We start from the raw sequence: 21,452 nt of genomic DNA, 5'->3' as shown, positions 1-21,452 counted from the left end.
TTGCCACTAAAGGTGCTTTTGAAGGCAGACCAGGATCTGATAGATTGTGTCGCCTGTGTGGTTCATCTGAAATAGAAACATTGGTTCATCTCATGACTGAGTGCAAGAGCTTCCTGTACATCAGATCCAGTTATATCAAATCTTATGATAATGCTTTCAATGTGTCTGACATGTCCTCCCTCGATTCTAGATTCTTAGTGGGAAATGACTGGAATTTCATCTTTATATGGTGAAATTTTACTAGAAATGTGCTGCAATTTTAAAATGACTATGCTGCTAAATTGCCTAATATATACTTGTAATTTTGTATCTTTGCAGCCATGTTTCAACCTTTTTCTATGACATTTGTGTTTTTATATTTTGATGTGTGGACTGTTCATTTTATCGTTCTTATGAGGTTAGTTTGTTTTATGTTATGTGTTTAATATGTAATTAATATGTAATTATGTATTATGTTGTATATGCAAAGCCATTTGGCTGACAGTATATTAAGAATAAATAAATAACCCAAATATACAGACAAGAGCACATGCATTGAATGAATCTTTGACATATCTGGCAATTGTGCATGTAATTAGCATTTGACTGCATATTATACAGTGTGTGCGTGTTCTCCAAGTAAAGTATAGCAGAGCTCTCAACAATAGACAGTTTCCTTAAGGGTTGATAGACTATTTACAATACTCATTCTCCCTCTTGCACTGAAACTCATAGAATACAGCTGAGTCCCATGAGAAATTCAGTGCAGATGTTACATAGACCCTGAAATGTGCTGCAAGGTTTATATAATGTTTTTAACTAGTCATCTCTGCTAGTAATTGAATAGTCACCAGAATCTAATTACTATTTGCATGCAATGTAATTTCCTTTTAATGTTCTCATGTTTGCATATACTACGGTCTTCTAAACGGCCTTCATCCACCACAGCACATCGAAGACATACCAATGTAGGTCTATGCACATTTCGAATAACATAACATACACTCAAAGCCACTAGCGCCATTTCCCTCAGTTCCGCCCTTTTGGCATGGGGGTGAAGAATAGCAGAAATGTAACATGCAAACATTCCAAGCAAATACTTGAATTTTGCAGGGAATGTGGAAAGGCAACAGGAACATACTGCAGGCATGTGCTTTGTTCTTCAATAGATATATATATTTCTGCCACAGGTTCCCCATCTTGTGAAAGGCTCTCAAAGCTGTATCGTAACCCCAATGGGCATGCAAAGCCAGAATAGCACCTCATAGAGGACATTTTGCAGGTCTGACCTACCCACTCTAGCTGGTTTACCAGGCAGGTGATCCAGGTGGGGCTGCTTAGTGAGAGTATGAAGAGGTCCACATTCCAGCCTGGCAGGTGCCCAGCAGGGGATCTCTCCTTTACAAGACGTGACTACCTGGCCACTCACTGAATGAGCATGCACCACCTCTGGGGTTGCCAGTGAATTCGTCGAAAAAAATTGGTCGACCAGACAAATGGTCGAATCAAATTGGTCGAAAACCATTTTGTCGAATTTTTTTTTTTTTCTATTTTAACCCTTTTTTTTTTTTTTTGGGGGGTCCCCCCCCCCAACCCCCTTTTTTTCTCTAAAAACCCATTTTTTTAACAAAACGAAAACCCAAAAATAAATATATAAATAAAAAAAATTTTTCGACGAAATGGTTTTCGACCAAATTGCGTCGACCAAATTGCAGTCGACCAGTTTTTTTTCGACGAGTTGACTGGACACCCACCTCTGGTGCTTCTTTGTGGGTCAGATTCCAAGAGGCTTTGATACAGAGCATTAACCACCTGCTTAGTGATTGCCCTGCCCTTCTGTGTCCGAGTGAAGCCTAGAACAGTTGGTCATCCAGCTTATCTTCATTAGATCTCTAGACTTAAAATGTCGGCACCCTACTTTAGTCCAGTATATGGAATCTCTCCTCAGTCTTGGATGGATGAGGAGGTGGAAATCGCACCAGAAGGGGGATTGTCTGCTGAAAATGAAATTTCAGTGCTACCTTCGGACGGAAAGATGGTTTAATGAACAGGGAGGCTCCTTGGAGATTGAAGAAAGGCTGGCAAGATTGGTGAATGAATGTGCTCAAATGGTGCCACCATCAAGCTTGTCATGAAAAAACGATGGCAGCAAAAAGTGGCGACAAGCTGTTTTAGCAGTTTAGTGTTAGTAAGCTCTCTGAGACACTTACAGTTTCAGAACCACACAATAAGAGACATGGTGATGTGTCCTTTTAAATCTGCAAGATAAACTTTAGCTGTGCGAGTGGTAACTCTCCTCTGGCCAATGATAAAAATAATTCCAAAACTGTGCTGGTAGAATGCAACAATGGGTCAAGCTCTCTACTGCGACACAAAGAAGAAACCTTGAGCCATCAAGAAGCATAGATGGACTTGGCTTGGTATATAGGCCCCTCACGGAGAGCATAACACCAATCACCTCTATGGAGGGATCGCAGTCCTTGTACCTCTCAATAGCCAGGTATGAAGACAGTGTCCCAGTCTTGGGTTGTAGCTCTTTGCCGCAAGCCTGAATCCGCACACCCTCCATCCATGACATCCGCCAAGGAGATCATAGTATGTGGAGCATGACTAGGTACCAGTTCCTTAATGCCCAGTCCAGAGTAATCGAGGTTATGTTACTCCCCTCAGCTCAAACATCCTCAGCATCAAAGGAATCACTGTAAAAGGAGGGAATCTGTACACCGGGTAAAATTCCCACAGAATCCCCAGTGCATTGCCCAGGGACTCCCCAGTCAGAAACCCCATGGTGCAGAACGTCTCACACTTCCTGTTGGAGCTGCAAGTGAACAGGATGATCTCAGGAAGGTCTGCTCCACAATCTCTGGGACACTCCTGAGATCCAGTCAGAGTATCTGCCCTAGTGTTCCAACTGCCGACGAGGTGTGAAGTTGTCACGGTCACCTACTTCCTGATTGCCTGAAACCTCAAGAGCATGGCCTGCACAGCTTGAGGAATCCCACACATCCCTCTTATAGATGTAGTGCATGGCAGTGGTGTTGTCCACGAGGACCTGCATGGTTAAATCTCTGATTGATGCTAAAAAGGATTTTTCTGCCAGATGAACTGGCCTGAGCTCCATGGATGTCTCCTGTTCTTCCGCCGGACTGAACACTGATTGGTCATGCAGATCAGGTCCCCATCCCATTAGAGATAGGTCTGTGAACAGGGCGACCATAAACCACAGCTGTCAGAATGGGGCTACCGGAAGGGAGTTGGTCATGAATGCTCAATAGACCTGTGGGAGGACCAGAATAATATCCTTCATGTCCCCATTGAACTGGGACCATGAACTCCTCAGGGACCACTGCAGCGACTACATCCACGGTCTTACGTCCAGGACTGTGATGCTGCAAGACATCACCAGCCCTGACATCCTCAAGAAATCCCGCCGTTGGTGTACCCCATTTGTTTGGAAGAGGGCTGTGGTCAGAATGCTTGCCACTCTAACTGAGGAGAGCGAGCAATGCCACGCTCTGTATTCAGAAATGCCCTAATACATTGTAGTTGTTTTAAGGGTGTCAGAAAGTACTTCTTTAGGCTGATGGAGAAACCTAACTTTTGGAGGAGGTTGTTCTTCTTTTGGAGATCTTCAATTGATGATTCTGTTTGGCACGCTGGAGACAGTCATGAAGGTATGGGACAATATGCACCCTCTTCCAGTGCAGAACGACAGCTAACATAACCATCTGCCAAGACCTCTGTGACTACTCTCTGGTCGAAATGAGCCTGAACGGGGGAAATACAAACTTGTACTGAATGCTTCAGATGGAATGGTTAAGGTTGAGTAGTCCAGAGGGAGTTGTTTGGATTGTCTGAGCTCTGGAGTTGCTCGACTTGTCGCTCATGCAACTCTTGACCTTGGAGGGTCTTGCTAGGGTGGATATCTGAGTCAGCCCTTTTGGAGAAGCTTGTTGAGGAGTCTCATATATAGGATGGATCTTAGACATCCATTATTCTTTGATACCTGGAAGTGATGGGAATACAAGCCTTTCCATTCTACCAATGTTGTAAAAATCTCCACTGCGTCCTTCAGCAGTAGATGACTTGTCTCTTGATGTAGGAGCAGTGCCAGAGGAGATGACAGCAAAATAGGGCGTTTTTGTGTAGGTTTTGTCAATAAGAGCTGACAAAATGCCTGGTCTATGGTCGGCAAGACCCATCTGTCCAACATGATGTCCTGCTATGCCCTCTTGAGCACTCGAGTCCTGCTCCCCACAAGAGTCAAATTATGTATAAAGGTCAACTTTAAAGGGGTTTTGAATGCACGGCAGCCGAGGTCTTTGGAATATCCCAGCTTCTTGAAGAACATTAGTACTGTTTTTGTTATAGCTGTGGCTGACGCTGGTGGGAATATCCCCAGCTTTTTGGGCAAAAGAATAAGGCTGTTACCTGCCTCTATCTGAGGAGAAGGAAGTTGACGTAGCTCATAAGCCCAGCGATGTGGCTGTCTGCGATGGGAAGCTTTGACGTTTTTCAGACTCTCATAGACTCAGGAGAGGTCCAAACCATCACACAGCATAACACGTAGTTTAGCCCGCACAACAATGGTGAAATATCCAGGAGCAGCTCCATAAAACCACACCTGTCCCATGGGGAGGCCCACGCAATCAGTGGTGTCTAGTCTTGTCAGAAGAGGCGGTTTAGCTGTGTCTTTACCATTTGCCTGTGAAATCCGTGCACATCAGGTGTAAGATTGCCTGCAACTTCTGCAGCCTCCAAAAGGGCATGTGAGTCGTGAGCCTGAGTGCACAAGGCATTCAGTGTTCTCAAGATGTGGCTACCTGGGGTAAAATCCTTGACCTCCCCATCAGTCCAAATTCTTTCACTCCCTATCAGGAGGGGTCATGGGGAATGCTATCCTCATAGAGCCAGATGTAGCTGCCGGAAGTGTGGAATGTCAGAATGATAGGGTCTGCAGAACTTGCCCTATGCTTCTGCATCAGCTCTTCATCCGCACGTGCTTCGGACTGGCTCAGCTTGTCCATTAAGGTTTATTTGAATGGTAATGCAGGCAACCTATGGGGACCTTTCACTTTAAAGTATCTGTAAATGCATGCAACCTGATCTCCTCAGAAGAAGCAGAGATGCCCAGAGGGTTCATCGTTCTAGAAACTGAAGCTCTGAAAGAGCTCAAGTCTGGCCTAAAAGCTGCAGGAGGTTGCATGAGGTCTAGAGAGCTGTCCAGCCAATAAGTTCTTGTCAAACTGCAGAGGGGAGCCTGTGGACTGCTCATCAAGGGCTTGTTCCTCTGGTAATCCTGACTCTGCCAGGCCCCCCAATAGTTGCAGACCATATGGCATGTTCTCCTTGGAATTCTTCCTCCTCTTCCTCAGGTATAACCCTGAATTTGGTAGACCTATCAAAGGTATAGGGAGATGTCGCAGTCAGGATCCATTGAAGGCTTTGATGGCATTAAAGCAGCGGGTGCCAATGATCTTGACGCCATTAACACACAGACATAGACAGGGTGGGGCATGAGCGGACAAGACCCAAGAAAAATGTGTAAATGCCACTCAGCAGTGCTGTGTTGGCATTTACCGATGATAATGGCACTGCCGTGGGCCTAACTACATTAGCTTTAGGTCCCACGTGTAAGAAAATCCTGGCTACGCCGCTGCATTGACACTGGCTCCAAAGGGACGAGCGCGGATGGAATTGATATGAAGGAATGAGCTCATGGATGCCAAACACGGACCAAAAGCTCCAATGATGCCAACCCTCAGGACATTTCACCTGGGACTGAGCTTTTGCGCATGCGGGAGTGTTTCAAAGCAGTTCTTGAGGGGAGCAGCAAGACTAGAAGGGTGACCGCCGGTTCAAATATGTTTAGCGTGGCCTGATGAATGGATTCCCATTGGATAAAGAGGTTGGAAGGACAGTCTTTCCCCTATTTTCATCACCTCTGGTGTGAAGTCGTATGACTCTGCGTGTCGATTCAATATGCAGCGATTGTTTTGGGAAACCAAAAACCTGGGGCTATAGCCCCCCCCCGACCCTCTCACCATAGACCCTCCTAGCAACGTCTCTGGTGTTGGTGGTCATTGTTTGATAGGAAGTATACTTGGGTGTAGTGGACTCTCTACATAGAGAATTAAGGCAGGAAGAGAATGGCTCAGTGACAGACACGGAACGATACAACTTCAGGCTTTAAAACCTGATTAGGGACGCACCATCAAAAATAGACAACAAATGTTGAGTGACTGTTCTGAAGGAAGGTGTTCTTGTAAAATTAGTAAAAATGCATCTGCAGCTTAGAGTATACGTGTGGATGACATCACTTCTGGCATGAGCGAGCACCAAGGAATTGAGATGGAGCTATTCCCGTAGCTGCAGTATGCCATTGGTGGCTCTAGTACACTTTCAGGAGCAAACTGCATCTGAGGTGTATTTCACAAGATGAGGAACGTGTGGAAGAAAACATATTGTAAAGAACTGGTATCACTGCCCCTCCCCCAAGAATGCTTATGTGTTACAGTGAATTTGTCCCACTGATGGCTTACTTGAGATTCGGGAGCAGGGGTATTGCTAGGTCTGGAAAAGATCCGGGCCTACGTTAATTTTGGGACTATCGGAACTGGGGGCTAGCTAGTCTTTTTGGTTGTAACCCCTGGCTTCTATCCGGGGCTACAACCAAAAGACCTGGGGCTATACCGCCCTCACTACCCCCTAGCAACGCCTCTGTTTGGGAGGCTGGGTCCTTTATTAAAATTGCGCACATAAGGAGCAAACAACTACCCTAACACAAAGTACAGTGGTGCAATGTGTCGGCTTTTGGAATGTATATAACAAGGTCTAACTTTCAAAGAGTAAAACAATATAGAGTATATGACATGAGTTCAACAGCGCCAGGCAAACCATAGATTTTACACCACTCAGCAAGACTCTGGAAGCATGGTTAAAGAAAACTGAATGAAGTATGTTAAAAGCAAGGATGTAAGCCTCTCAGCCCTGACAGGGACAACTCAAAAGCTTGACTGCATATTAGTAAAACATAGTTCTATTGATGGTGATGTAATATTTTTCCAAAATCTAAGGGGTAAGGACCCTCTTTTTTAATATGGGGGGGGCCTATGTCATGAGGGTATGTAACAGTTTATAGAACACAAGGACATAGGCTACCCCGCCTGTTTGTTTATAGCACAATCTGACCGATCATATCATTAGATCTGTACATGAAATAGAGAGCACCTTTGTATATCCGGATACAGCACACCGAAATAGGAAGCTACAGAGAGCTGCTCAAGCCAGATACGAGACCTGAATCATACAGGATCAAACAACCAGAGGCGCACAGAAGGCACCTTTAGAGAAGTACTCTGCATATCTTCTCCACTCCTGTGACACTGACATCAATGGCGCAGAGGTTCCACTAATGGTGTACACCAGTGACACCATCCAGTCCATGTCCACAGTCCTGAAGACGGCATTAGAATGCAAAATCACCTACTTCATGCCAGAAACACCACAAGTGTCGACTAGACAGATGTTTTGGTTATAACAACCACATTCTAAGTCACGAATAGTACTAACCCCCACAGTGCAAATTGCAAACGGTGTATTATATGAATTATATGAATACTGAATATGATACAATGTGTATAAACTCCCATGAATGATGGGTTCAAAATTGATCTTGTACGTATAACGGCCTCACCAGGCTTTTTAGACCATGACAGAAAATAAAATGTGTTAAATGTGTAAATGTATACTTGGTGCTCTCTATTTCATATACAGATCTAATGATATGATCGGTCATATTGTGCTGTTAACACTACCGGCCAGTGTCAAACAGGCGGGGTAGCCTATTTCCTTGTGTTCTATAAATAATATGGTGATGTAATATGGCATTAAGCTAATCCATTTTAAAAAGGTATTGCAAGCAAAAAACTTTACCTTAGGAACTGGGGTACCCAGCGCCTGGAGCAATGTTGCCCGCATACTCACCAACATAAACAAAGGAAAAACAAGCCTTTTGTAGTGAAGGATCTCCCGCCTCCCCCAAAATATGAACCCCAAATGCCTCCTAGAGCTAATCTGGGTACGCACATACTGCTCTACCTGGCAGCTTCCCTGGAGGGGTGTAACAGGGTGAAGCCCGGGTTCCTTACCGTATCTCCTCCAGAGGCGAACGATATGGACTGCATATGGTGGTTCGCAAGTATCTGCCAAAAACAAAAAAAATATGCAAAACACATTATTAATACAGCTTCTGAACAGTTGGATGTTTCGTCATTAACACTGCATTGCAAACCAAGAACCACGCATGAGGCCTGAGGACAGGCCTGGCATGTAAGTCACTACCTAAAAGCAAGGTGGTCTGCTGGCTAACCGTGAAATCTCTTGGGGGTGTTGTAGGAGCCACATGTTGACCCCCTTTGTGCTCTGTACCTCGAAGAGCTGGTGCCTCTCACTGTTGTTCTCACAGAGGCAGCAGCTTTTGTAAGGGTTCGCTGTTGATGCCCTTCCTCAGAGGTGATTTGCCCACCATTTTAGGAGAGACTTCCTTAAAGGGCGAGATCAGACTGAGATGTAAATGGCAGAACGAGATGAATTGTAATCTATGTTCTTCGGTAATGCATCTCATCTCTTGCGCACAAAAACATTTCAGAATCAGCACCACTGTCTTTAACTCCATATTATTTGAAGCTGAGCTTTGAGGGGTGTCTCTTCTGGAAAACACTGCCTCTGACTACATTTTATTTGAAGCCGAGCTGTGATGGAGTTTTACTATTAGGTGGTTTGAGTGATGTCCCTTCTCAATGAAGGTAGGCTGTCTGTAGCTTCTCTTCGCAGGCATGCATGACAAGGGGCATGCCACCATCACACAATGACCAAGAACAGCTGACTTCCACAAATGTATAACCTTGCGAGAAGATTGAAGACATCTCATATGAGCCAAAGTCAGGCCTAAGACCCTAAACCAGATATGATCATCACACTCCATTCTCACACTTCTAATCCTGGCATTATAGTCTGAGAAAAAAACAGTATGGAACAAGCAAACTGAAAGAAAAGTGAATGAAGCTTGTTGAAAGCAAGGATTTCAACATCTCAGCCCTTACAGGGACAGCTCAAGAGCTTTGTTGCTGCATATTATTAAAACATAGTTAAATAACCAGCAGGGAGTTAGTCCTTTGTCCCAAAGACTGTCCTCCATACATTTAAAGGAGTAAAAGGGACTGGAAACAATGTTTCTCATGGAGGGATGCTGTTATATGATACGATATGATGTGCCGTTTTCAACACACCTGTACCCAAGTATTTCTAGCCGTCACAAGAACAAGGAAAGGAAGAGAAAGGGAGGACAAGGCAAACGATCCCACTAGGCCTTTTGACATTCGGCTCATGCAAGGGCGACAATAGAATTGCAAGGTTGAAGGAGAGGAGGAAGTGTAAGGGGAAGGAAAAGGGGGGCAGAATGGCTCTGAGAAAGTGCAGCCAGGGCAGCAGAGCTCTAGGTGAATGCAGGAGGAAGGGGGCTGTATGGGTAACATTTACAGCCCCAAGTGCCCAATAGGCCAGGAGACAGAACAAGGAGGACCGGGCATGGAGGAGCCTGGTACCCTGTGAGATTCAGAGGGAACCAAGCAACCAATCGGCACTGCAGACAGGTACGTAAAGAGCAAGAGAGACAAGGCAGAGGAGAAAAGGAGAGTTTTGAGCTGCTTCTAGAACTTCAGGTGATCCAGCTGAAGTCTGAGAGGGGCAGGGAGGCTGTTCCAGAGGGAAGCACATGCAGAGGAGAGAGATCTACCCCCACTCTCAGAGAGTTGGAGGTAGCTGAGCAAAGGGCTCTAGAAGGAAGATATTTCGGAAGAGAGAGCAGGATGTAGTGCGGGGCCATGGCCCCAGAAAGACTTCTGGACAATGCAGAGGGTCTGGAACCTGATCCTTGCAGTCACCGGGAGCCAAAAGAGATATTTCAGGGCTGGAGAGATACGGTCCCTGGGTTGAGGCCAAGGATAAGCCCTGGAGTCTGTTCATCATTTGTTGCAGGGGGCAAAGAGTAGAGGTAGAAAGATTGAGAAAGCGGCTGTTGCAGTAGTACAGGTTCGAGAGAACTAGTGCTCTGGATACAGTGAGCTTCTGGGGGAAAGTGAGAAAAGGAATAATACCTCTGAGGAGGTGCAGCTGGAAATAGGCCATTTCGTCAAGGTCTGTAATATGAGGAGAGAAGGTGAAAGGTGGAGTCGAGGATGATACAAAGGTTCTTTTGCCTCACAGGAAGGCGAGGGTGGAGGGTGAAAGGTGGGCAGCCAGAGTGAGAGAGGGAAAGCCGAAGCAGGGGTCTCAATGAGAAGGATCTTCATCTTACTGGCACAAGTGCGATCTATGAAATTGTTGTCCAAACAGGAGCTCTCCTGCACCTCCTTAATCATCAAGGACCACATTGCCACCCTCCTTCAACCCCCCTCGTTAGAGATGCACCAATCCTGAATCACAGGTGCAGCTGGAAATGGGCCATTTTGTCAAGGTCTGTAATGTGAGGAGAGAAGGTGAAAGGTGGAGTCGAGGATGATACAAAGGTTCTTTTGCCTCACAGGAAGGCGAGGGTGGAGGGCGAAAGGTGGGCAGCCAGAGTGAGAGAGGGAAAGCTGAAGCAGGGTCTCAATGAGAAGGATCTTCATCTTACTGGCACAAGTGTGATCTATGAAATTGTTGTCCAAACAGGAGCTCTCCTGCACCTCCTTAATCATCAAGGACCACATTGCCACCCTCCTTCAACGCCCCTCGTTAGAGATGCACCAATCCTGAATCACAGACAGGCAGTCAGGAATGAGCGAGGGAGGAGAGGATGCTGAGGGAAGCCTGAAAGAGAGCTGAATTTCATCCGCATAAGACTGGAAGTTTGAGGAGAAGGAGGAGACCAGGTGAGCCAAAGGGGCCGTATAACCATTGAAGAGCCAAGGTGAGAGGATAGAGCCCTGGGGGACAACACATGTGAAGAGAGAGGTGGTTGAGAGAAAGGACCCACGTTGGACCTTGGAGGGATGGTCGAGGAGGAAGGAGGGCAGCCATGATATGGCCTGATCCATGATGCCCAGGTTCATACGGAGTCAGTCGATCAGGGTGGCATGATTGACCATGTCAAAGCAGAGTAAAGGTCAAGGACAATGAGGACAGAGGGAGAGCTGGAGTCGAGGTTAGAGAGCAAATCTTCACAGGTGTTCAGGAGAGCTGTTTCCGTGCCTCTGGCTGCTCTGAAGTCAGACTGATGGTCATGGAGGCAGCCAACAGATTAAGTCTGGGGGGTAAGCTGGGAGATGACCAGCATTTCCAGGAGTTTGGCCACAAAAGGGGTCATACAAATCAGGTGATATAGTGCCGGGCTTGTAGGATCAGCAGAAGGCTTTTTTAGGAGGGGGTGCACAAGGGAGTGCTTGAGGAGGTAGGGTAAAGATTCAGTTATGAAATATTGATGGAAGAAGTCAGACAAAGCTGGAGTGAGGGTGGCAATGTGGTCCTTGATAGTTATGGAGGAGGAGGGGAGCACCTTTTTGGATGACACTTTCATAGTTTGGACTTGTCTAGAGACATCTTCAGGTATTGTCTAAGCAAGGAAAGAGGAGAGGGAGAGGCAGCCAAGGGAGACCTGAGGGAGGTAGAGTGAGAAGAAGAGGAAAGTGAAGACATGATGTACCAAGTTTTAGTGGTGAAATGGGAGACCAGAGCATTACAGAGGGCCTGGGAGGGAACAGGAGAGGAGGAGACAGCAGTAGGGTAGGCCAGCTCCTTTCAAATTGTAAAGAGTTCGGCCATGTTGTGAGAAGCTGCAGAGACGTGGGCTTGGATATAGACCCTCTTCTTGGAGAGGACAGAGAGTCTGTGTTGCATTTGGAGCAGGTGGCAGTTCAGTTTGTCAGAGGATGTGCCCGTAGGCCTGCACTTTCTCTCAGTCAGCCTGCACATGTGTTTGAGGGCAGTGAGATTGTAGCCGTACCAAGAGTTGCACTTGGAGGTATGCTTCAGATGGATTCTCAGGACAGGGGCATGGATATCCAGAGTGTTGGAGATAAAAAAGATACAGGTTAGAGAGGGCTGTGTCTGGTTGCAAGCCAGCCACATGAGTAGGATGAGAACAGAAAGTAGAGTCAAAGGCATCCATTGACACTTGTTTCTTGGCCCCAATGACTGAGTAGGAAGGTGGTGGAGTTGGAGTAGGCTTTGTTTGAGGGGCAAGACGTTTCAGGTGAGAGGAGACCAGAAAGCGGTGAGTCCAAGAGAGGAGTGGTGAGAGCGTTTGAAAGGGGTGTGTCTGAGGAGATGAGAACGTTCAAGGTGTGTCCAGCAGTGTGTGTTGGACCTGAGGGTAGAATGGAAAGGGAGAGAGAGTCGCATGGGGTGAGGAAAAGCCCAGAGGAGGGATTAGAAGCATCCAGGTAGATGTTGAGGTCTCAGAGGAGTAGAAGTTGGGATGTCAAGGCAAGGAGGGAAGAGGAGAGGGCAGCCCATTCTGAGAGAGAAAGTGTGACGTGTCTAGGGTCTGCATACTAAGCATTCAAAGGAGGAGTAAGCCTGCGTAGGAGTGACAGAGTCAGGGACCCATTCTGGAATGTTCAGGGCCACTGCACCTCCGGGATGGGCGGGTCTGGGCTTGGAGAGGATCTTGTAGCCCTCAGGGAGGTGAGTGTCAAAACTCGTGACAGGCCAGGACATCCATGTTATGGTCTTCAAGGAGGTGGCAGAATTTCAGAGGAATGGTTGACCCCAGATTGAGAGTAGCTACATGGAGCAGGTTGCCACATTTGAAAGACTTCCGTGGGGGGGGGTGCAAGAGTGAGGTACCCCAGCTGAGGCATCAGGTAGGCCTCAGAATGGGCAGAGGCAGTAGACGGAAGTGGGAAAGGGTCCGCAGTGGAGGAGGAGTTGGGTGCCAGAGAGGTGGTGGAGGAGGAAGGAAGGAGGTGGCATAGGTGCGAGAGACATGTTAGAATGAGTGGCAGGGGTAGGGAGGAAATTGATGAGACCTGGGAGATGCCTATCAAGAAGGAGGAGATTGGGCTAAAAGCCCTGGACCATGATGGTACAATTTAGATAGACATTGATGATGGTCTTGAGGAGTTGAAGATGGTCACAAGGATCTCCCACTGGGTGCCACCATTAATGGGAAAGGAGGAGTAGGGAGAGAGAACAGAGACCATATGAGGGTCCATAGGTCTGTAGAGTGAACAGCAAAGAGGATGTCAGTTAGAGTCTGTCTGGAAGAAGCACGGATGTGGATATCAGTCAATGGGAAGCCTGGGTTGGGTACCAGGATATCCATCTTGAACTTTTTCCTTCCAGATTTATTGAGAGGGATAGGATAGGAGATAGAGAAGCAGTTTCAGAAGATGGGAGAGCTTAAGAGCACCATAGAGGGTGTCAGGAGGAAAGATGGGAGAGATAGGAAGGAAAAGAAGCACAGCCCGTAAAAGAGCACCACAGGAGGCACTATAGGTGGAGGGTTCACACAGAAGGAGGCAACAAGCAGGGGACACAGGGGAGCGCAAGAGCAGTGAGAATAAAGACAGTGGGAACAACGAACTGCAAGAACACCCAGATTCATCTTTCCTAAAAAAGGGAAAAAGGCCTAGTTTCAACACAAACAGTAATGTAAAAACAACCAAATGTGTCTTTCCTAAACGAGGAAAAAAGGCCTAGGTCCAACACAAACACAAGCGGCAATGCACAGGAGAATCGACTTTCTTAGCCAGAATTGAGAGACGGGCAGGCAATAAAGTTCACTGAGATACTAAAGAGTTTTGTGAGATAGTAATAGAGTAATCAGAGGGGTGAGTCAATTTAGTGGGCTGAAGTGGTTGCTGCCCCCCCAGACCCGCCACACTTACTTTAGCAGTCAAAGCAGGTTGACGGCTGCAGGCTTCTTGCTTCCCCAGCTGACACCGGCAGACACCATCTGGAGCTACTTCTCTGGGAGCTATCCTTTGCCTATGGGTCTTTAGTCGCATGGGTCTGCAAAGGGCAGGGGCTTCCCTATTTGGTTCACGTTAGGGGGGCAGAGTGCCCAATCAGGTGTCCAGGGAGGGAGGCGGATGGGAAGGAGGGACGAGGGGAGAGAAGTGGCAGCCCAGTAAAGTGGCTTTACACACTACAGCATGGAGAGCACACGCGATGTGCAATAAATTCAAATAATTCACCCCAATGGCAGTGCAGTGGAAATGCTGCACCAAACTACGGCCGGCGGTGTAGATGGGAAAAACAGAGCCGACACCCAATCAGGGTCAGGGAAGCGGAGGGAGGCAGTCTGGAAGGAGATGTGAGGGGAGAGAAGCTCCTGCAAGCCGCGATGAGGCAGGCAAAGTAAAGTGGCTTTACCCACAACGTGTTGTTTTAACAAAGTCAATTATTTCTAGGTAAATTACTTTGTTGTATTACTTCAAATTACTTTGTGTAGAAGTTATTGTGTAGATGTAATTAAGAGTTATGGGGTAGAAATGGGTAGGGGCAGGTTGGGTGCAGGGGTGGTAGTGAAGAGGGAAGAGTGGGCATGCTCGGGAGGATAGCTCAAGGGAACGTGTTCGCCTTGGAAGCAAGACGACACTGAGCAACACAGGTTCAATCCCCGGGTTCGCGCTTAGAAACCTCTGGGTATTAAGTGCGTTTAAATAATCAATCATATCATGCATAAAGGAATTACTATGAAGTAAATTACCACAAAGTAATTTCATTTCTTATAATAATTTTTAATTTATTAATAATGTGTTACAGTTTAAACTTTACACATATTGATAAGTTACAAAATAAAACAAAAAGAAAACCACAATACTAAGTATAAAAAAATATAAAATGAACTGAAAAGTCAAACTCATGATTCTACATACTATCCTAATTCAATTATCATTTAAACTTAATATTCACAGCAAATTAATATAACTTTCTACTAACACAAATCACCATCATCATCATATAGTCAATCATAATCCAGGTAGATTCAGGTGAGAAATGTTCAAAAGTCTTCAGATGCAAATGTTCAAAAGTCTTTCTATTTCCAAACATACATTAAAGGTAGCAATTTGCATCTGCAAACTTTGAGTGTTGATAAGGCGTTCCCAAAATATCGATTCCCGTATGAATACAATGTCATACACAAGTTTACTGTAACATTTTAGGTAGACATCAATCATGTTAGCACACTTGTTTAGTAAATGGTTAGCAGTTTCTTTACAAACTGCTATCCTTACAAAGGCGACAAGTTCTCTCCATAGGCGACAAAAGGTTATGGACGCTTCTGTTGGTCAATAGCAGCAGATTGTCCATCCTCAACAGGAGTACAAAACGCCTGAGTCTGCTTGAAGGGTATAGATTTAGATAGGTCTGCATTTGTTTGAAGGAGAATAGCATGTAATGTGTATATTGATATTTGGGGAGTTTCTCAAGATGATCGTAATTTTCGAGCCAGTCCCAAAGGTCAATCTTTTTGTACAATGCTTTTCTTACGAGATTAGTGTATTTATCACAACTCTTGATCCAACATAATTCCCTCAGAAATGATTCATTCACTTTTTTAAATTGGCAATTAGTTGTTTCCTTAGTAATTTCTGAGTGGATTGCTTTCAATAGCTGATTCTCTGTGTTATAGCTCAGCTTTAGATACATTTATGCTCTCCTTTTTAATACGATGGACCTTAAGGAGGAGACACCAAATTCCAATCTTAATATCGCCATTGGGATAGATTGAGGTAGCCCTAATATTCTCCGCCAAAGTTTCCCTTCTATCACTTGCAGCCACCTCAAGTCCATTTGTAATAATGCTTCCAATCCGTAGACTACCATAGGAGTTAAAACCTGTGTGTAAAGTTGGCGAATTCCACACAGACTAAAGCCACAGTTTTTGGCTGCGAATTGGCTAACGAGTGCTGTTACTTGCGCTGCCCTGGTTTTCCTCGATTGGATGCAAGAGTTATAACCGCACTTTGCGTCCATTTCAACACCTAGGTATTTATACTGCAAGGTATATTTGATTTCCACTTCATGCAGTATAAGCCGTGGACGGGCGATCTTCTTGCCCGAAAAGACCATTAATTGGGTTTTCTCTTGATTAATTACCAAGTCATTGTTCGCTGCGTATTCCCATAACTTCAGGGCAGATCTTCGAAGACCACTGAATGCATGATCCATGATTATAAGGTCGTCGGCGTATGCTAACACCGGGCAATGGGTAATACCAACTGCGGGAGGGCAGTTATGTTCCATGGCAATAATGGCTGGTAAATCGTGCGTGAAAAGATTATATAGAAACGGGGCCGTAACACAGCCCTGTTTAACACCTCGATTCTGGGGGATTACAGCCGTCATGTCGCCCTGGCTGTTTAACCTGCATGCTACTAGATTGTCCTCATGAAGTAGTTTTAGGTAATACAGCAAAATGTCTGGGCAGCCTAGTAATTCGAGTTTAGCCCACAGTTTTTCCCTGCGAACTGAGTCGAAGGCTGTCCTAAAGTCCACGAATAAGGCATACAGTGGTGGGCTACCGTTCGTCATAGCCTTCAAGCGCAGAATCTCAAGAATGGTTATATTATAGATCGTGGAATAGCCTTTCCTGAAACCACTTTGGAAAGAATTGAGTATTTCATTTTTGTCAGCCCATTCCTCTAGTTTCTCAAGTAATAACGATGCAAACATTTTCCCAGTACAGTCAAGCATCGATAACAATCTGAAGTTTCGAGGATCCTTCTTATCGCCTTTCTTAAAAATTGGCACTAGGTAAGCGAGTTGCCATGATTTGGGAATACTTCCCGACGTCAGTACTTTTTCACAAAGTATTTTTAACAAATTGGCCTAGAACTTCGGATGGCTTTTCAGCATTTCTTATAATAACATAGAACCCTCATCGCATTTGGTTACCTGTTCATCCTAGTTGACTCCTCTCCACTGACACACAACTCCAACCAAGTTATCATTATCAATGTTTAATTTTCTCAGTGCACATGAACATCAAGCAAAAAGCTTTCAAGGGGTGTCATGGGCTGGCAGGGTATCACCAAACAAAAGAAGACATTAGATGCAGAAGAGGCAGTATTATTGCAAGTATTCCCTGCCCCGAAAAATGAGTTTAGCACAAAAAACGTGCCTTTCTCTATCTCTCATACTCGCCCTCACCCGCTCTCTCTACTGACTTCACCACCCTCACCTACGATGGACAAAGATTTTTCCATGCAGCCAAGTTAACTACAGCAAAGGTTTTGCTGCACAAATGTGTATGTTTGAATGATACCAGAGTCATCTTTCCTTCCACAACAGATCTCAGATTCTGGAACAGGTTGTAGTTATCTGAGGTATTTTGGGCGCTGAGCCCAGTATTGCCTGTGAGTTAGCCAAGATGACCCTTTATATTTCCTCAAACCAAGGACAAATGTTGTAGCATGTTTTCTTGCTAATTAAGAGCCTGACATCTGTGTGCAATCTGCAGTCTCACACTCACCTCAAGTTTGGCCGGTCAGAATCAGCCCTTCTTTCTTCAGATGTTGATGAATTGAGTGACCTATATATCATTGTCCTATTATTTACTATCAATTACGCTATATAACTCAATGTTCGGGCAATGCCGCACAGAGGAAGATCAATAGGCCGTCAGAAACCTCTGACTAGTTACTAGACCACAAAATAAAAATTAGCATGGCACCCTCTGATGATCAGACCAACCAGAAATTTTGCCCTCTAGCCGCCTCAGGCTGGGTCTCTAAGTCTCACCAGAACCACTCAGATGAACCAGCACCAATCGTGTAAACCATGAGAAAACTGACAAGAGACCCATTTGGGTTATCCTCATCGATCCCTCCAATAAGGTTCCCATAGCAAACACACTACTGACATTTCTCTTACCAATGTATCTAGCTCTGACCACTGATCACCACTCTCACCAATCTTCCATCCTCATAACAACTGAAACCTCTGCAGTTTTTAAAACTGTGGCAAAGCACTCCCAACTCCAACCCTCTAATCCATGGGATTCCAGGATGCTATAGTTACCCGTGTGACCTCCTAATCCTCTAATTACTCCATCTTCAACTCTTGGAACTGTATATCAAAAACCATCCCTTAGTCACTGCTTGGCCCACTCCTCTTTTACTCTATAAACCTCATCACTAGGCAAATTCAGCCCATCCTTCGGTTTCACTGTCACCTTTTTGAAGATGTTACCCACATCTTTTTTCCCTTTCCATTCCCCACCCATGTTATTTTGGATAGCATCACCAGTTGTGTCACAGCCATGTGCCACTGGATGGCCCTGTGTTGCCTAACGTTTAACTCCTCCAACACAGAATTTATTTAACCACCTGCTTCCAATGCAAACCCCACTCCTGCGCACCCCTCTCCTTCCTACTGAACCTCCTAAATCCATCACCAAAGACTTTCTACTTGGGGGTTCTCTTTGACAACGATCTATGACCCCAAACAATTCAGAATGACTTCTGATGTGACCTCCAGGATAAATGTGCTTTTCATAAGGAACATCAGCCCTCACCTCACCCATCTTTAGCCAAAAACCCCACCTCTACACTCGTTCTCAGCAGGTTGGGCTACTGCATAAGCCTGCTCCTTGGTCTTCCCTCTACGCCTAATCTCCACTAAACAAAGTACTTAACTTTGCTGCTGACTCACTCTTCAACCTGCTGGGATCCTCTCTCCAACTCACCACCGCACCACAGTATGGGATGTTTATCCATTCAAAACGTCTCTCAATATACATTCCATTTCCTCCTCTACAAATCTATCCACAGTCTCCTCTCTCCTCTCGCTTTCTGCACCACCAAGCTGTACCCCACTTTCGCAACTTATTAATATTGACACCATAGACAGCCCAACAGGGGAATCAAGACCACAAACGAGACCTTGTAGCTAGCGAAGGGGCATTCTGCAGCTCCTAGTACAAACCACTTAATAACCCCTGCCACCTTCTGGGCAAAACAATTTAAAATCCCCACTTCCCAACAATACCAAAATTCCCTGTCACTGGTGTAAATAGGTACAACACTGCATTACAGTTTAAGCCAGCGCTGGAGCACTCCCTCAGCTGCTTAGCAGCTTGTCCAAAATGGGTAGATTGACGCCCCGTTACCCATTATGGACGGGCGTCCCTGGCTCTAGCTCTATGACATACTGTACCCCAAACCTCACCAATGGCTCTCCCAGTGTCCCAGAATTGTCATCTAGTAGATCGTGTGCTTTTACCTCTGAATAATTCATATACCCAAATGTCAATACTGCAAACCACATCGAATCACATCAGCACCCAGGATTGGGGTACTTCCATCTGCCCTCCTCAACACCACATGTTTCGCACCTGCCTCTTCCTCCGTTTCACTAACCACCGACTCTTTGGCAAACCCAGGCACCACAATGCCACTACAAAATGCCAGATGTGCACCTTTCACGATTACGTTACCTTACATTACCTTTAAAATGGGTGGTAAAGTACTTAATACCGAGCTTAGAAGAGAGAGGATTCTGTCATGAAGCACTACACAAAAATGTGATGTTATTATTGTTAAACATGTAGTAATTGAGAAGGATTTGATGGTAAATTGTCCATTTCAAAGCTCTGAGTGGGCACTTTAAGGAAACCCACTGACTTGTCATATTGGAGTATAATGTGCAAGTGTGGCAGATGTGTAATTCAGGAAGCTGTGGCTTGGAGCATGAAGATACCTTTTGAATGTGAAGAGTGGGGGTGATTACAGATGGTTCATTTCTTTTTTTATATATTATTTTAATACAGCTACAGCTACAAACAGCATAATCTGTGTTCTATGAAAAATGCATATTAATACTCTAGTTTATATCAAATATCTTTGACTTATTTTGTGGACCTCCTAGTAATCTTTGAAAAGTAGTTACCTTTGATGGTGTTTAATAACTTGATATATACCTTTTATTTTCCTAAACCGGTCCTGACCTTGTAAAATTGCACCTTTTCAAAAAATACAAATATTTTGAAAACATTATATGCATACCAAAACGAATGTGGCCTATTGGCGCTTATTTGTTTGTACACCTCAAGTTCAATGTGTGCCCCTTGTTTGCCCCCTAATATATTTCTAGAGACACAACTCAGAGGGAGAGGAACTCGATGATAACTTGAAAGACGACCACTGTTTATTGTTCCACAAGGACCGTGTGCACATACAAGTGTCAGAAGTCCTGTAAGTGGTGACAGAAGACACCCTGTGCTGTGCAGCTCCTTTACCCTGCATTCAAGGTGTGGGTCCAGCTCCAGACCAGAGAGTTGTGCTTTCTCTACAAGCCTTGGAAACCACTCATCAGCAGGAAATAGTGTCCTGCGCTGTTCTAAATAGTGATCTGTTTCATCAGCCTGCCTTGGTATCTACCCTTAGACCAACAAACCCTTGTGGCTCACGCCCCAAAGACACCTTGCATGAACTGAAGGGTTTAGTTCAGCGAACATTTGCCATTGCACCATTTTTAGTGTTGTCTATTGTCTATTGTCTATTAGGTGTTGCTGAAAGCGCTACCTTTAAGCCAAAACTATTCTCATTAAAATAAGAGCTTCAAATAGGAGCGATGAATGAGGGTCAGATGACATATGAGGATGGATTTGTGTTGTTTGGCTATGTGTCCCACCCATTTAACACCTATTGCTAAGTTAAATGCATATAGGTTTACACCCATTCCCACCCATCTCTGCTTAAAACCACACCCCTTTGGCACTCTTTACCAGCATTTGTATTATGTGCAGAATTTGTCAGCCATTCTTATTTCCAAAATGGCGGGCGCCATATGTTAATGTTCAGAAAAGTAATTTGACTTCATTGATGATTTAAAATATATTTACTACAGTTTTGAAGTTATGTTAAACATTTTAATGTATTTCTTATTTAAACGTTACTGCAATAGTTATGTTTTGGTCTTAAATGTCTCTGAAAATGTTCATATACTGATTTGTGGGGGGTTGGTCAATATTTTTTGATGTAATCAGCACCTGATTGGCTGTGAAGTTAGTGATGTCAGTATCGCGGTGAGTGATGAGCGGGCCGTGTATAGATTTGAATTTATTCAGCAAGTAGAGAGGTGTACATTTGCTGGGAGGACACCAGAAGACAATACTTGTATTGTTATACTTGTGTATTTGCCTTTCTCCCCGGAAATTAGAAAAAGGCATAGTGAGCACATATTATACAGCCGCTGCCCGCCTTCTCTACCTCTTGCAAACCGGAATTAGATAAACCTGGCAATTTGGATCCCGGAAAGCACAAGAAATTTAGAAAATGAGTAACCACTTGATTTTTCAATAATCCCTTTCCCAAACATGATTATTCCATAAGGTTGAGCAGCTGCTAACCTGGCTTTCTCATTACATGGTGGGATTTAAAGGTCTGAATTTATGATAGGAAATATAGGGCTACGTTCCCAGTATGCAATGGGTTAAATCAGGTATGGCTAGATATTCCCTCACCCCTACAGACTGGAAT

General features: G+C 45.0%; 1 protein-coding gene across 3 annotated transcripts in view; it reads right to left on the bottom strand.

The window, feature by feature from the left end:
• Positions 1–21,452, bottom strand: part of SHC2 (SHC adaptor protein 2) — a 708,489-nt gene that overhangs the window by 83,373 nt on the left and 603,664 nt on the right. For all 3 annotated transcript variants that reach the window (XM_069648025.1, XM_069648031.1, XM_069648016.1), the window contains one exon: positions 8,130–8,183. In XM_069648025.1, the coding sequence (XP_069504126.1) occupies positions 8,130–8,183 (54 nt within the window). The remainder of the gene's footprint in view (positions 1–8,129; positions 8,184–21,452) is intronic.

This window comes from Ambystoma mexicanum, chromosome 1p, assembly GCF_040938575.1.
Source record: "Ambystoma mexicanum isolate Mex_15411 chromosome 1p, UKY_AmexF1_1, whole genome shotgun sequence".
NCBI classification, from domain to species: domain Eukaryota; kingdom Metazoa; phylum Chordata; class Amphibia; order Caudata; family Ambystomatidae; genus Ambystoma; species Ambystoma mexicanum.
Note: the sequence above shows the minus strand (reverse complement) of the source record. Positions and strands in the feature narration are given on the sequence as shown.